The 16,055-nt window shown below is 33.2% G+C and overlaps 1 protein-coding gene across 1 annotated transcript; it reads left to right on the top strand.

Annotated features, from left to right (window-relative positions):
* Positions 1-4,812: 4,812 nt before the first annotated feature.
* LOC110025620 (phosphoserine aminotransferase 2, chloroplastic-like) lies at positions 4,813-9,125 on the top strand. Its single transcript, XM_020726197.1, has 2 exons — positions 4,813-4,862; positions 7,584-9,125. The coding sequence occupies exons 1-2, from the start codon at positions 4,813-4,815 to the stop codon at positions 8,887-8,889; spliced, it is 1,356 nt and encodes a 451-aa protein (XP_020581856.1). The 3' UTR covers positions 8,890-9,125.
* The last annotated feature ends 6,930 nt before the right edge of the window (positions 9,126-16,055 follow it).

The following is a 16,055-nucleotide window of genomic DNA, read 5'->3' on the forward strand; positions in this document are numbered from 1 at the left end:
ATAACATGAGGTTGTATAAATGAAAATGTAGTTTATATGATTAAGTATAAATAAATAAGGAAATATTTATTGAAGGGTATAGAGTTAGAAGACATTAAAGTGACAGGTTAAAGCCCTCAACTTTGTTTATTATTTTAGGTTCTGATATGAGATGTTAGCCCCTAAGTAGAGGGAATCGAGAGAACTCTAGAGTAAGAGCTAGTATCTACCCTGCCTAGTCGGTCTTCAGAACTGTTCAAACTTTAAATTAGTCAATCTTCTTTATAGCATCTCTTGTAAGGGTAAAGTATATTATTGCTCCTATTTGGCACAACACAATTTGTAAAATTCCACAACATAATTCCTATACTTATTACTGATTCATAACAAGAAGAAAGATATTTTCATATTTAGTATTTCTCTTCTACAAAAACTCTAGTTATCTTTTTAAATTGTTATTGTTCTATCAAAATATTGAAAATACCAAAAATATTTAAATTTTCATTACTGCAAAAATCATCTTTAGTTTAGATAATTATATTTTTATTAAAAATAGAAAGTTTGTTGTTCAATAGTACATATTGTGTATTCTCCCTGTGGGTTCGATATTCAGGTCTTAATAAAAAAGTCATATATTACTTGATTACAATATGTATACTTGCGTAGTATCCCAATATATATAAATTAAAAGTTAAATTCTTATTTTTCTTCAGGATCAAGTTTTTTGATTTTGTTGCAAAGTAAGGAAATATAAGTGAAATATAATCTGAATTATTATTGTACTGTGCATATTAGCAGTATCCAGGGATCAAAAGTCAACTATAATAAATCCTTAGTAATAGAGAAACCAAAAATTAAAATAAAGGGAAAATTACAAAGCCTCAAGTTGATAATGATATTCAGGAGACTAAAAGGAGAAGTTTGAGGTTAATCATAAATTCAAAAATTGGCACCAATGCCCTCCTAAAGTCAAAGAATCAAAAGCTTCTTTTATCTAAATTTTAATAATTATATTTAAGAGTATATTAATGGAATTAAAATTATTTGTTTGATTAGCCTATTAAATTATATATATATATATATATATATAAGAATTAATATTATATTAGTTAAGCAAATATTAGCGATATACGGATACTCATATAAAAATAATTATAAAAATAAAGTGAAGACATTGGGACTTTTTAATAAAATACAATCTTAAGAAAAAATGGATGTACTTTAATTTACATAGTTACATCATTATTAAAAAAGAATGTAATCTTAAATCATAATTTACCATGAATTTCAAAAGCTCTAAACTTATGTATTGAACTATTTGAGGGTAAATATTGTATAAGTATAGAGGAATTTGAGGTGTGGTTAGTTTGATGTGATATTTCTTATATGTTATATATTATTTGTGCCATTTTTATGCTTCTTTAAGGTAACGTGTTTATATATATATTATAAATTTTAAAATTCAGTAATAGGAGCATAAGGAACCAAATTTATGTGAAGGCCCTGCGTGGTGCCTTGGTGCCCATGCTTGACTTCTATGGGCTTGAACCAGCTCCTTATTTCACAATATAAATAAATAAATAAGCAAAATTAGGCACCATGCCAAGAAAGGTGATACCCACTCCAGCTCTTATGCACCTAGCCTGGCTTCTGAAGAGGGAGATTTCTATGTATTAAATATAAACAACTTGAAAATATAGCTCCCCAACTTGGTGCCTAGGCAACCGAAACAACCTTATGATAGTTTGCATGGTCTTGAGATGCATTGGTGATTAATATGCTTAAATCCAAGATATCCAAAAGAATAAGGTAGCCCCAATGTTTTTTTTATTTAGTCTCCTGCTACTATTCTCACATCGTTTGTATGTATTAGAGTATTTAGAGATCTTAGTTGCAAGAGCAAGAAAGGAGTGCTTGTAATTAAGTAAGGAGGGAATAGTGGAGCGCATCACTTAGGAACAAAGATAGTAATCTTATCAGGTTCTACCTATTCTTTACTCTTATATATTTGCTCTAATTTAGTGAATGAGAATTATGTTTTCATTTCAAATCATACACAGTAAGTAAATTTTCTCTCTCCATTAGATTCATTTTCTATGAAATATAGAGAAATCCATGCTTTTATTTCTATAACTTAATTTACATCCAAATCGGTCATTTGGATAGTTAAAATTGGTTGTAATTTAAGATTATCTAAAAAATATTAGAAGCATAATTTGGTTATTACAGACCCAGTAGAGAATGTGGATGTCTGGGAGCACTTGTAGTGCCTGAACAAACTGATTATAATATGAGATTTCGATGCATGTTATATGCTAGAAAAGAGTAAGAAGTAAAACATTCCGTCTTACAATATACTATAAAAATTATTTAGAGAAATTTGGGTTTCATTGAACTAATTATACAGACAATCTCACAACTATTAGAAAACTGTCCACTATAATTTAAGGTTTTTTTTGCCTTTTTTTTAAATTGGATTTATAAACCTTTAAATTTTACGAACTTTGGAGACTTCAAACTAAACCAATGCTGGTAACTAGAAGATCATATCTTTTAAAATAAACTGATTCTCTATGAGAATGATGCATAAACTTATAATTTATATATTACTTGATCGATATGTATATTTGTGTAATTGACACTTGTGTGACTGTAGAGTTGTATCGCATTTTTGTTCACAAGATAAGCTAAACATTAGAGCATTTGGGTGCACTGCAAAATCACTATAAATCTCTAATTATTTTCCGTGTGACTTCTCTATATCTTTTATTTAGTCAAGTATGCTTATAGAATAATGGTTTCCAATTTATTTCACTCTTTTTGATCCTCTAATATAAGGATTTTATCTCCTACTATTTTTAGTATAAATGTTAATTATATCCACAATCGAAAAGTTGAGCATTACATGTTTGAGATTAGTGAATTAGTGAATGATATATGTTGGTCTGTGCTAAGCATCAGAAATTTGCCATGGGGAAAGTCAAAATTTGGTCGATGTTTAATAATTTCTTTATCATTTTCTTAATAAGAAATGATACTAGTTGATAAAAAAAATTGCATTAAATATTAATGAAATGACTAGAACGATGGGCCTTAATATTGGTCAATGGTTGATGGTGGCGATAGGCTTCAAAGTATACTAATATATGTCATCAGGATACAACAAAAAGCTTTTAAAATCTATAAATATGTGAATTTTCTCCAATAAAAGCCCTTATTTATACATTTAGAAGCATGATCTATTTATAGACATCTAGGGGTCTTAGCCATTTATGTCAAAAAAAAAATTCACCACATCGAACTATTTTGAAATGTTTTTTGATAACATAATACTTTAGTTTAACATCTTATTGTTACAATAAACTCAAATTGAAAAAATTCTAAGCTCGTCATATTACTCTCATTGAAGTTGATGTTTGCTAGGAGATTTGTGGTGGTAGAGTAATGAATTATTGTCTTAGGGTTGTATGAGAATCCAATACATGCATATATAAATAAAAATATCAAGTAATGACACCGTAATTTTCTTACGTGAAAACCCCAAAAAGGGAAAAACGACGGATCTTGCCCTGTTGAAATGCTCTACCATGAGTTCGTGATTATAGATACAACCTCTTATCTTACATGAAGGAAAAAGAAATACAATTTCTAAAGTTACAACATTCATGCATAGAAGAACTCGTTACAACGCAGTAGAGAGCGGTCACAGTGGGAGTAATTTCTGGAGCTTTAGTACACCATATTTTGGGTCCAACCTAACATTCGGGATAATGCACTGCTTCATAGATTGCTACATGACTCCGCAATATTAGTTGTTTCTTTTCACGGTGTTTCACGATAAGAAGCGGTCGACAACCAATGGTGGTCGGTGACAACTAGCTAGCGGTGGTCAACGGTAATCGGAAACTACATGAGCTAGAAGTATTCGTCGATTTGTCGATATAGAATACTGGACTTCAACTCCCTCTCTCTCAGGTTTTGGTCTTTCTGTGGCTCATGTCCATTCTCTATAGAGGGGGAAGGGATTTTTTTATGAGTCCAAATTATAATTAAGGAAGAAATTTGAACACCAGATAGAACTGCCCGGAGAAGTTCACCTAATCAGATGATCTTTTGTAAACATGTAAGTGTCTTAATGATATCGGAATTGAGTGAACTTGCCCTCATTGGATTTGTCTTATTCAGATGTTTGTTTTGAATATAAACTTGCCTTGGAATCCGTTTGGCCTTTCAATTACGCATAGAAAGCTTCTGAATATGGTTTAATAGCTTGATATGATCTTAATTTCACTCAAATTACATCAATTCTGATTTTGTTTGGCCTGTCTTTTTTAGTCGCAGTTTTACTATAAGTGTTGAAATTAGAATTCTGCAATATTTTTAATCAAAATTTGAACGTTTCTTGCTAAAAAAACTACATCTAAGCTCGTGTATGTCTCGAGATTCATGTTAAATGATAAAATTTTATTCAAAGGATATAGATGCAATTATTTATTTTAAAAAAATAAGATTTGAACTGCATATGACCCTCAATATCTTTAAGAAGCTTTCAATTGTGCTCAAATATATAAATTAAGTGCATTTTGACTATGAGCTATAGCTTTTTTATTTTTTCTCTTGGATTCTCTTATATTTCTTATAAGTTTTTTTTTTTAAATGAAAGAGTGATTTTTGAGTTTCTATAAAACAAATTCGTGTACTTTTTAATATTTGAAAAAACATTTAAAACAACGTGTTGCTTGAAAATATTATATAAGACTTCAGAAATTATATTCACCCCGGCATTTCCCCCTTTGCTTTGATCTCTTACTTCCCTCGTCCTCCGCCTCAATCATGGCCGCCGCCGCCGCAGCCCCCGCCCCTGGCTTCCCCTCCCTTTACTCGTTAAAATTGGTTGTAATTTAAGATTATCTAAAAAATATTAGAAGCATAATTTGGTTATTACAGACCCAGTAGAGAATGTGGATGTCTGGGAGCACTTGTAGTGCCTGAACAAACTGATTATAATATGAGATTTCGATGCATGTTATATGCTAGAAAAGAGTAAGAAGTAAAACATTCCGTCTTACAATATACTATAAAAATTATTTAGAGAAATTTGGGTTTCATTGAACTAATTATACAGACAATCTCACAACTATTAGAAAACTGTCCACTATAATTTAAGGTTTTTTTTGCCTTTTTTTTAAATTGGATTTATAAACCTTTAAATTTTACGAACTTTGGAGACTTCAAACTAAACCAATGCTGGTAACTAGAAGATCATATCTTTTAAAATAAACTGATTCTCTATGAGAATGATGCATAAACTTATAATTTATATATTACTTGATCGATATGTATATTTGTGTAATTGACACTTGTGTGACTGTAGAGTTGTATCGCATTTTTGTTCACAAGATAAGCTAAACATTAGAGCATTTGGGTGCACTGCAAAATCACTATAAATCTCTAATTATTTTCCGTGTGACTTCTCTATATCTTTTATTTAGTCAAGTATGCTTATAGAATAATGGTTTCCAATTTATTTCACTCTTTTTGATCCTCTAATATAAGGATTTTATCTCCTACTATTTTTAGTATAAATGTTAATTATATCCACAATCGAAAAGTTGAGCATTACATGTTTGAGATTAGTGAATTAGTGAATGATATATGTTGGTCTGTGCTAAGCATCAGAAATTTGCCATGGGGAAAGTCAAAATTTGGTCGATGTTTAATAATTTCTTTATCATTTTCTTAATAAGAAATGATACTAGTTGATAAAAAAAATTGCATTAAATATTAATGAAATGACTAGAACGATGGGCCTTAATATTGGTCAATGGTTGATGGTGGCGATAGGCTTCAAAGTATACTAATATATGTCATCAGGATACAACAAAAAGCTTTTAAAATCTATAAATATGTGAATTTTCTCCAATAAAAGCCCTTATTTATACATTTAGAAGCATGATCTATTTATAGACATCTAGGGGTCTTAGCCGTTTATGTCAAAAAAAAATTCACCACATCGAACTATTTTGAAATGTTTTTTGATAACATAATACTTTAGTTTAACATCTTATTGTTACAATAAACTCAAATTGAAAAAATTCTAAGCTCGTCATATTACTCTCATTGAAGTTGATGTTTGCTAGGAGATTTGTGGTGGTAGAGTAATGAATTATTGTCTTAGGGTTGTATGAGAATCCAATACATGCATATATAAATAAAAATATCAAGTAATGACACCGTAATTTTCTTACGTGAAAACCCCAAAAAGGGAAAAACGACGGATCTTGCCCTGTTGAAATGCTCTACCATGAGTTCGTGATTATAGATACAACCTCTTATCTTACATGAAGGAAAAAGAAATACAATTTCTAAAGTTACAACATTCATGCATAGAAGAACTCGTTACAACGCAGTAGAGAGCGGTCACAGTGGGAGTAATTTCTGGAGCTTTAGTACACCATATTTTGGGTCCAACCTAAAATTCGGGATAATGCACTGCTTCATAGATTGCTACATGACTCCGCAATATTAGTTGTTTCTTTTCACGGTGTTTCACGATAAGAAGCGGTCGACAACCAATGGTGGTCGGTGACAACTAGCTAGCGGTGGTCAACGGTGATCGGAAACTACATGAGCTAGAAGTATTCGTCGATTTGTCGATATAGAATACTGGACTTCAACTCCCTCTCTCTCAGGTTTTGGTCTTTCTGTGGCTCATGTCCATTCTCTATAGAGGGGGAAGGGATTTTTTTATGAGTCCAAATTATAATTAAGGAAGAAATTTGAACACCAGATAGAACTGCCCGGAGAAGTTCACCTAATCAGATGATCTTTTGTAAACATGTAAGTGTCTTAATGATATTGGAATTGAGTGAACTTGCTCTCATTGGATTTGTCTTATTGAGATGTTTGTTTTGAATATAAACTTGCCTTGGAATCCGTTTGGCCTTTCAATTACGCATAGAAAGCTTCTGAATATGGTTTAATAGCTTGATATGATCTTATTTTCACTCAAATTACATCAATTCTGATTTTGTTTGGTCTGTCTTTTTTAGTCGCAGTTTTACTATAAGTGTTGAAATTAGAATTCTGCAATATTTTTAATCGAAATTTGAATGTTTCTTGCTAAAAAAATTACATCTAAGCTCGTGTATGCCTCGAGATTCATGGTGAATGATAAGAATTTATTCAAAGATATAGATGCAATTATTTATTTTAAAAAAATAAGAAAAATTTGAACGTTTCTTGCTAAAAAAACTACATCTAAGCTCGTGTATGTCTCGAGATTCATGTTAAATGATAAAATTTTATTCAAAGGATATAGATGCAATTATTTATTTTAAAAAAATAAGATTTGAACTACATATGACCCTCAATATCTTTAAGAAGCTTTCAATTGTGCTCAAATATATAAATTAAGTGCATTTTGACTATGAGCTATAGCTTTTTTATTTTTCCTCTTGGATTCTCTTATATTTCTTATAAGTTTTTTTTTTTAAATGAAAGAGTGATTTTTGAGTTTCTATAAAACAAATTCGTGTACTTTTTAATATTTGAAAAAACATTTAAAACAACGTGTTGCTTGAAAATATTATATAAGACTTCAGAAATTATATTCACCCCGGCATTTCCCCCTTTGCTTTGATCTCTTACTTCCCTCGTCCTCCGCCTCAATCATGGCCGCCGCCGCCGCAGCCCCCTGGCTCTCCCTCTCTTTACTCACGCTTCCCTCAGTTCTCCTCCTCATCCCGCCACCGTCAACTCTCGATCTCATGCACCGCGGTCATTTCCTCCCCTATTCCCTCATCCCTTGTTGCCAACGATCGTGGTGTTTATAATTTCGCTGCCGGCCCCGCCACCCTCCCTGAATCCGTCATACTCAAAGCCCAATCGGAGCTCTATAACTATCGCGGCTCCGGCATGAGTATCATGGAGATGAGCCACCGCGGCAAGGAATTCGACGCTGTCATCAAGAAAGCCGAATCCGATCTCCGCCGCCTCCTTTCAATCTCGGATGAATTCGCTGTCCTCTTCCTCCAAGGTGGCGCCACCACCCAGTTTTCTGCCGTTCCTCTTAATCTCTGCAAGCCTGATGATCCCGCCGACTACATCATCACCGGATCTTGGAGCGATAAGGCTTATAAAGAAGCTCAAAAGTTCTGCAAACCGAGCATTGTTTGGTCCGGGAAATCCGAAAAGTATACGAAAATCCCGTCGTTTGATGAGATCGGGCAAAACCCAGATGCTAAATATCTCCATATCTGCGGGAATGAAACAATTCATGGAGTTGAGTACAAGGATTACCCCGAACCCAAGAACATGAACTCGATTTTGGTCGCCGACATGTCATCAAATTTTTGCTCGAAGCCTGTGGATGTTTCAAAGTTTGGCTTGATCTATGCTGGGGCGCAGAAGAACGTCGGTCCTTCAGGCGTTACTATTGTCATTGTTCGGAGAGATCTTCTTGGAGATGCGCAGCCAATCACCCCTGTGATGCTTGATTACAAGATCCACGCTGATAATGCTTCGCTCTACAACACCCCGCCATGTTTTGCTGTTTATATTTGCGCTCTGGTGTTTGAGGACCTACTTGATCAAGGTGGACTTCAAGCTGTGGAGGAGAAGAATATTAAAAAGGCAAGCATTCTCTATGATACCATTGATGGGAGCGGTGGATTTTATGTCTGCCCTGTTGAGAAATCAGTGAAGTCGTTGATGAATGTGCCATTCACTTTGCCAAACTCAGACCTTGAGAAGAAGTTCATTGCGGAGGCTGCAGAGGAGGGAATGATTCAGCTCAAGGGACATCGATCGGTGGGTGGAGTTCGGGCATCGATATACAATGCGATGCCGCTTGCTGGTGTGGAGAAGCTGGTTGCTTTCATGAAGGATTTCCAGGCCAGACATACTTGAGCGAAGTAGTGTTTCGGGATTTCAATTTCCTGGGTTTTTTTTTTCCCTTTTGGGTATTCTCTTAATATTGAAAGGTTCTATCTGTTATTTGCTTTCTTCAATTTGTTTACATGCATGCCAATCTCTATATCTGTTGTCTTTCTTTATGATCCTTACTTCAAGTTTAATCTTTCTGTTTTAACTGCGCTGCAGTTATTGAATTTAAGATGATATGTATTTTATTTGCTTCCTGCCAATGAAGATCATTACTAATTATATACAAGCAGAGAGGTAGAAGAGAAAGGTAGCTAGAGCTTACAGGTTTTGGTAAATCTTCCTTATACTAACATATCTATACAGTAGAGACATAGTGTGGTATATATTGAGTTGATTGGCTGAGAAGGGATCATTTGTACATGGAAAATAAAGGTGAATCATCAAACAGTTATGCTAGTATGGAGTAGCAAATTCTGAACCACAGTAACAGAATGAGATAAGTTTACTAGGGCCCCTCAAACTTAGGATCCAAGGGTTGGATTGTTAGTTGTCCCTGGGAAAAGCATTGGCCGATATAAATTTAGCCATTTGGTCATTTGTAGTAATTTGCTGGACTGCTATGGTATTTGCTGCAATATGATCTCTAACAAAGTGATGATCTGCTTCAATGTGCTTTTTGCGGACATGGAATATGGGATTGTTCACTAAGGCCATGATTGAGGTGTTGTCACAATAGAGGGGAGTTGGTGTTGAGATTGATATTTGAAATTCTACAATGACATGTTGGAGCCATATTACGTATGTTGTTGCCAAGGTTAATACTTTGTACTCATCTTCCGTAGAAGATTTGGCGACAATAGTTTGCTTTTGAACTTTCCATGATACGTGGTTGTTGTGTAGGAAGGTACAATGGCCGGATATCGAACATCTAGTGATGGGGTCGAATGCCTAGTCTAAGTCAAAGTAAGATTGGATTGTTGGAGTTCCTTGTGTGATTTGAAAATCATGCATAAGTGTGACTTGAAGTTAATGAAAGATCCTACTAAGGAGTTGAAAATATCCAACAATGGGAGAATGCATACGCTGACATACTTGATTAATGATAGAGGCTATGTCTAACCTGGTGATACTTAAATACTGTAATGAACCTGAATCTATCTTATTGAGTTGGATTTGAGAAGTGTTTGTTGTGATGATGAATCAAGGGGTGGTTTGGAGGGACATGGGGTGAGGATTGCATGGTCGGAGCTACCAAATCCATTAAAATTAAAGGGAATTTGCATTCATTTACTTAGCTTACACCCAAACCTTAATTTTTACAAGCTAAGAACCCTATCTATAGGAAAAAGTGTAATCTACCTTTTCATACATCTTTTCAAATATTAGAAAAGGTGTTTGACTTGTAAATGTCAAAGTTTAAGTGTGAGATAAGTATGCATAAGAACTGCGTGCTATGTATATAAATTTCCCTAAATTGGGGAATTTACATACATAGCACGCAATTCTTATACATTTATTTATCTCACAGCTTCACTTGTTTGGTTGAGGAGAAATTTAGCCGAATATTTTTTTTTCTTTATTGTTTGGTTGATCACTGTTTTTTGTAAGGAGGGGGCTTAAGAGTTGCACAGATAATCTGATTAAAATTTCACATGTTTTTCATTAGGGTTGAATAGGTTGTCAGTGGAAAAATATATTTGTTCATAATTTTTTAATAAATGCAATTTTCTACTCATTGCGTTCAAATAAATCACTTGATATCAAATTGTGATGCATTCCCCCGATTCCTTCAAACCATCGTATTGTTAATAGTCTCGGCTTTTGTAGTTTTCAATGAAAATCTCATGAGGGAAATGATATGTGCATGTAGAAGATAAGCCTACATGCATTATTGGTGGACTTTATTGGTAATTATAAATAATCAAATAACTCACCAAGGATTCTAGAATCAATTTTAGTGTCAGATGGAAGATTTTGTGATATTTTAGCTAATTAAGGGATGCCGCCATTGATACCTATTTGTGCAAGCAAGCTTTTTATCATTTCTTTCAAGATGGTTGTGCCAGTCTATAGTGTCATCATTACCAAATAGGCTATGCAAGTGCAACGTTACAAGATATTTTAAATAATCTGTTAATAGATTCACTTGAGCAATCATTAAAATCTATCATTGCAAATACAATCAATTTTATTTCACTATAAAAACCAAATTTAGTGTCTTTATGTTTCTGGAAAATAACTTCATGATCATGTGGTAGGTAGTAGGATAATTTTTGGCAGAGCACTTCATTAACTTGCTTGTAAGATTGACCAAGTATGATAATTTATAGAACTATTTTTAGGCTAATTTTAATCGGACACCAAGTAGTTTTTTATGATCTATCTTATTTTTTATAAATAAGTAATTATCTAACATTAATAAAGAGTATACTTTATCACAATAAGGTTGAACATTAATTTAATATCTCCGTGCATGTAGAAGACCTATTAGGTGTTGGTGGCTACAATGGTCAATTGTGAGCGGTCGTTGATAATATTGAGTATTGGCATGCACACATTAATGTTGAGATTGAAAGATTACATTAATCCAAATTGTAGACCGATTTACATTTCTGTCTTTTTTGAAGATTACCAATAGGCTCACGTAAGGACTAAACCTTCTACCCAACTTAAACAACTTCAACTTAACTTTTTAAAATGAAACTCATAACTAAAACAAAACCACATAAATCACTGCATTCAGGATCATAGAAACATCATACATCTAAACAACCTCGACTGACATCGAACAAAATTGAGTAAAAACTCCCTTTTGACTTAGGAATATGAATGATAACATGATCGGTAGACATATGCCTAACATGTTGCTCATATTCCTTGTCTTCAAGCCCTCACTCATTGCACCGGAAGGGGTGTTTTGTTTTGACTTATCTTTTGATCTTTTGAGCTATTCTTTCTTACTTATCTTGTTGGTGTCTGCTTGTTGGAGTTAAGGATCTTCTCTGTTTCCTGCTCTCCACAGTGTTTTGTTAGCCTTATTAGCTTTCCCCCTATGCTTGTTGTTGTTTTGTAATTGTTAACGTTGTCACTTGTGAGTTGTTTTTTTTGTATTTTTTTGTTGTATTTTCAATTTTCTTTTTTGGTTTTTTTTCTGATCAGAACAATTCTGCCTTATTCTTTTCTTTTATGTCATTTTTTTGTTTGAGCTATGGAGATTTGCACCTGTTCATTAAAATTCAGCCGTATATCTGGATATATATGCTCTTATAGGCTCTAGATATTCATTATACTTGAATGGAATTTTAATATTTTTTTCCCAAGTAAAATTCTGAGCTAAACTACTTTTTCATCTATTTCTATTTTTTTATGGTCTTTTGTTTTCTATGCTTGTTGTATCTGTTGTTATTACATCTCGTTAATTGCTCTTTATCTTTCTATCCATTGTGTTTTAGCATTTTTTCTCTCCATTTTTCTCCGTGTTGTTCTTTTTGTTGGTTCTTTTGAGGTTGGAGGATGATCCATACTACTTTCAATAGGCTGATAGTTGCTTCTCTATTGTTAATTTTCTTTTGGAGCTGAAGTTTCTTCATCCCCTTGTTTGGTATCTTCTTACTAGTGTAGGAATCTTCTCTTTTTCCTATTCTTTGCTTTGTTTATTAGCCTTGTTGGCTTTCCCTTTATTCTTGTTGTTGTGTTATATAATAAGTGTTGAGCTGTATTCTTTTTTTTAACTCTATAAATCACTTTTTTTCCTATTATAACTGGCGTGCACACACAATAAAATGAGAATATCTAGCATACTGAAAATTTCAAAATCACAAATAATTGACAAATATAAAGAGAATAAACTCACCAGCTCTTCACAAAATCAGAATACACAATACTCTCACACTAAAGAAGCAAAATAAAAATTAAAAAAAAAAAAACTTTTATAAACTGATTTATCTCACATAGACACTGGCCTCCAAAAACAGTCACTCAGAACACCTAGCTACCATCTATAATCTCCTGGAGATTTTAAAAGACAAAAAATAACAAATAGAAATGTAACCAGCCCTATAATCTCACGCAACAGCTAAGACCCAATTCTCATCCAACAATTGGGAATCTATCCCATCACAAATTCTTTTGTGGAAACCTGAGAGGATTGAAAATCATATATCACAAGTAAATCATGAGCCAAAACAAGAAGCAAAGTTATCATTTCATAACAAAGTCCTCGTGTGTACAGTTGAAACAATGAAACAAGGTAAACTGAATAACAAGATTAGCAAACAACTGTTTGGAATTACATATGTATTATTATAATACTAAGATATAGGGTAGTTTGCATCATAATTTAAAGGCCATAAGCTCAAATCACGAAAGTAAGTACTATAATAAAGGGTAGGACTACATTCATTTATTTGTGCCCATAAACCGCATTGATGAGAAACCGCATGTTCTTTGATCTTTCTCTTTCTAGGCAAGTAACATGTATCATCAACAATCAGACCTCCCTTAGACTTCATAGTTCTCGTATTATTATCATAGTAAGAGATTTTCTTTCTATGCTCTCTTCCAAAATCTTGAGGTAGGGACTCAGAAACTTTGGCATCTTTTTTAACTTTCAATCCACTAACAGGCATTGATGACTCTCCGAGACGCTTCACGGACTAAGAAGCAAAAATTTGCAGAAATTAGAAAACTTAGGATGTATCCATAAACTACAATGAAAGCTGCAAATAGGCAAGAGTTGAAGTGTATCAATGTCTGCTCTTCTTGACCACATTTATAGCAAAGTGTCGGTAGTGTAACAACACTTTCACACCATTATTTTGCACTACTTTCACACTGTTGTTTCGCAGAACCCTTAAAGATTGCATTTAATCAAAGAACATAGTAATAAAGTATTCAGTAAATCAAGTACATAACACTATTGATAAGCAAAATAAAGTAGCCAGTTGGCTTACTTGGCTAGTATGACCAAACTCAGCACAATTGTAACAAGATATTTCAATTGGACCATTGCCCTTGTAATCAATACAGCACAGATGACCATGCTGTTTGCAAATATAACATCGTATTTTCTGCAGATTCAAAGTAGGCATGTGTATTACAGGCAAATTTCATCACTCAAACTCCAATCATTGCAATTCACTTTCCAAAATATGTGGCAAAGAAGTTCGCAGTCTTGTTCTTGGAATTTATGGAAACATGAAGATATAAAAAAAAAGTATCAAGAGGGTTCTTAAATCATCTGTAACCTTGATATCACTAGATGTGTAATCTTTTCTGTAGAATGCCATATCATGTCCTAGATCTCCACAACATAAACATATTATGCTTATGGATTCATCAGAATTGTTTTTACGCTTATCTGGGCACTCTGCATGATGGCCCCTTCTTTTGAAGACGAATCAGTCTTGTCCATGCAAAAGATCAAATAAAAAGTTTATTACAGTACATTCATGAACAAATTTTGCCGAGGAGATAAGAAAAACATACAAAAAATTAAATAGTTAAATAAAAATGTTCATTTATCATGAACCAATGTCTACGAGAAGTGAAACAAGAGAATGCAGTTTTTTTTTCCGAGGCAAGGTGAGCACTCGAAGCCGATATCTTGAGATTCATCACTATGCTTCCAAATCTAAACCAAAGAATGCAGTATAGCAAGAATTACTCATCGATAAATAGAAGTATGTGCCTTTTACTTGGTTTTCAATATTTCTTTCCAAAAGCAGTATCAAGAGACTTGAAAAAAAAGCATAAATTCTATATTGTGTACCATCTAAAATTCAGGAAAGTGCACATTGCGAATAGTCCAGGGCAAAAGGCATCTCTTAGTGTGATTCTATTGCTAATGCAATGCAACAGAACAAATAAGCCAGAGATAGATAAGAAAATCAAACGCAAATGGCTGTATTGGGTCTGTTATGATTGCAACTTGATAGGATCTGTGATGAAAACAAAATCGATATAGATGGAAGAAAAAAAAAAGCTAGAAAAGTTACAGTCCTCGGTAAGAAGATGCCAAACACTGATATACCCTAGGTAAAGCATGAAGCTAGCATAAACCCCTACAAAAAATTGACGAACCATCTTTTGATACAGAAAGGCTGTTGTGAATTGAATGAAATTGTGTGCACAAGTGCATACAACAAGAGTAGGTCTATACAAATTTAAGCATACTATTAGGCTAAAATTCGATGACGACAATCAAGCCTCCTAAACTAAAAGGTCATTAAAAAAGATTGTACTAATACAAACAATGCACAAAATTGATGAAACATGACAATGAACAAAAATTAATATTATTTATAAACAACAAGAGTGAAAGAAGATTAACATAGAGATGAGAACTAGAAGCCTTATCGGCGAAGTATTTTATGAGAATTAAAAAATAGCCTTGTATTGGATTTTGATAAGATCAAAAGAAGCATTTGACTTCAAACTTGAATAAGTGAAACTAAAATTGTTGTGTTTAATTATCTTGGTCAACTGTGTGCTATATGAATTCAAATACAATTGGATCTTGCTTAGCTTCAACTTAATGAAGCAAATAAAAGACTCGTGATTCATTGCTTTAGAGGATCAAAAGACTATAAAATATTGCTAAGTAAATAAATAGAAAAAAATATGCCTATGTAGCATAGGATAAGTTTCTTCCTCCCTCACTGGCTCTTATTGTTTATATCTACATTAGTTTTATAAATCAACTACAATAATTTCATTTTTGAAGCTAAAAAACAAACATATATTCTAAATAAGATAAAATAAATAAATAAATAAACAAACTTCTATACGTAAGGATAGATCCCCGACGACACCCAAACATTCCTTAAAGAAGCAAACCAACACATTAATTATAAGGAAGTTTAGCAAAATATCAATTCAAGTAAAAAGTTGGTAAAATACAAAGAATAATTCTGTTTGATCTCTAGCTGCCTTGATGGTATGAAAATTATATATTCTATATACAAACATATATTTTATATAAGGAATGGCAAGAGGCTATTATACGAGCCTCAAACCAGCAATAATGTGCCTAACAATTCGAGTACCACCTTCTTAAGGTCAATTGTGTCAGAGGGGATTCGAACCCCCGACCTGAAGGGTATTATACAATGGATGTCAACCAACAGGTCGGGGTACTTGGCACACACACACACACACACGCATACACTCTCACATATAATATATATATA

The sequence above is a fragment of the Phalaenopsis equestris genome, unplaced genomic scaffold (genome assembly GCF_001263595.1).
Source record: "Phalaenopsis equestris unplaced genomic scaffold, ASM126359v1 Scaffold000316, whole genome shotgun sequence".
Classification (NCBI taxonomy): domain Eukaryota; kingdom Viridiplantae; phylum Streptophyta; class Magnoliopsida; order Asparagales; family Orchidaceae; genus Phalaenopsis; species Phalaenopsis equestris.

Bases quoted from the DNA above. Each gene is read 5' to 3' on its own strand.
- LOC110025620 (XM_020726197.1), top strand. From the start codon at position 4,813: ATGGCCGCCGCCGCCGCAGCCCCCGCCCCTGGCTTCCCCTCCCTTTAC. The intron at 4,863-7,583 runs GTTAAAATTGGT...ATAAGACTTCAG, and splicing joins GGCTTCCCCTCCCTTTACTC to AAATTATATTCACCCCGGCA.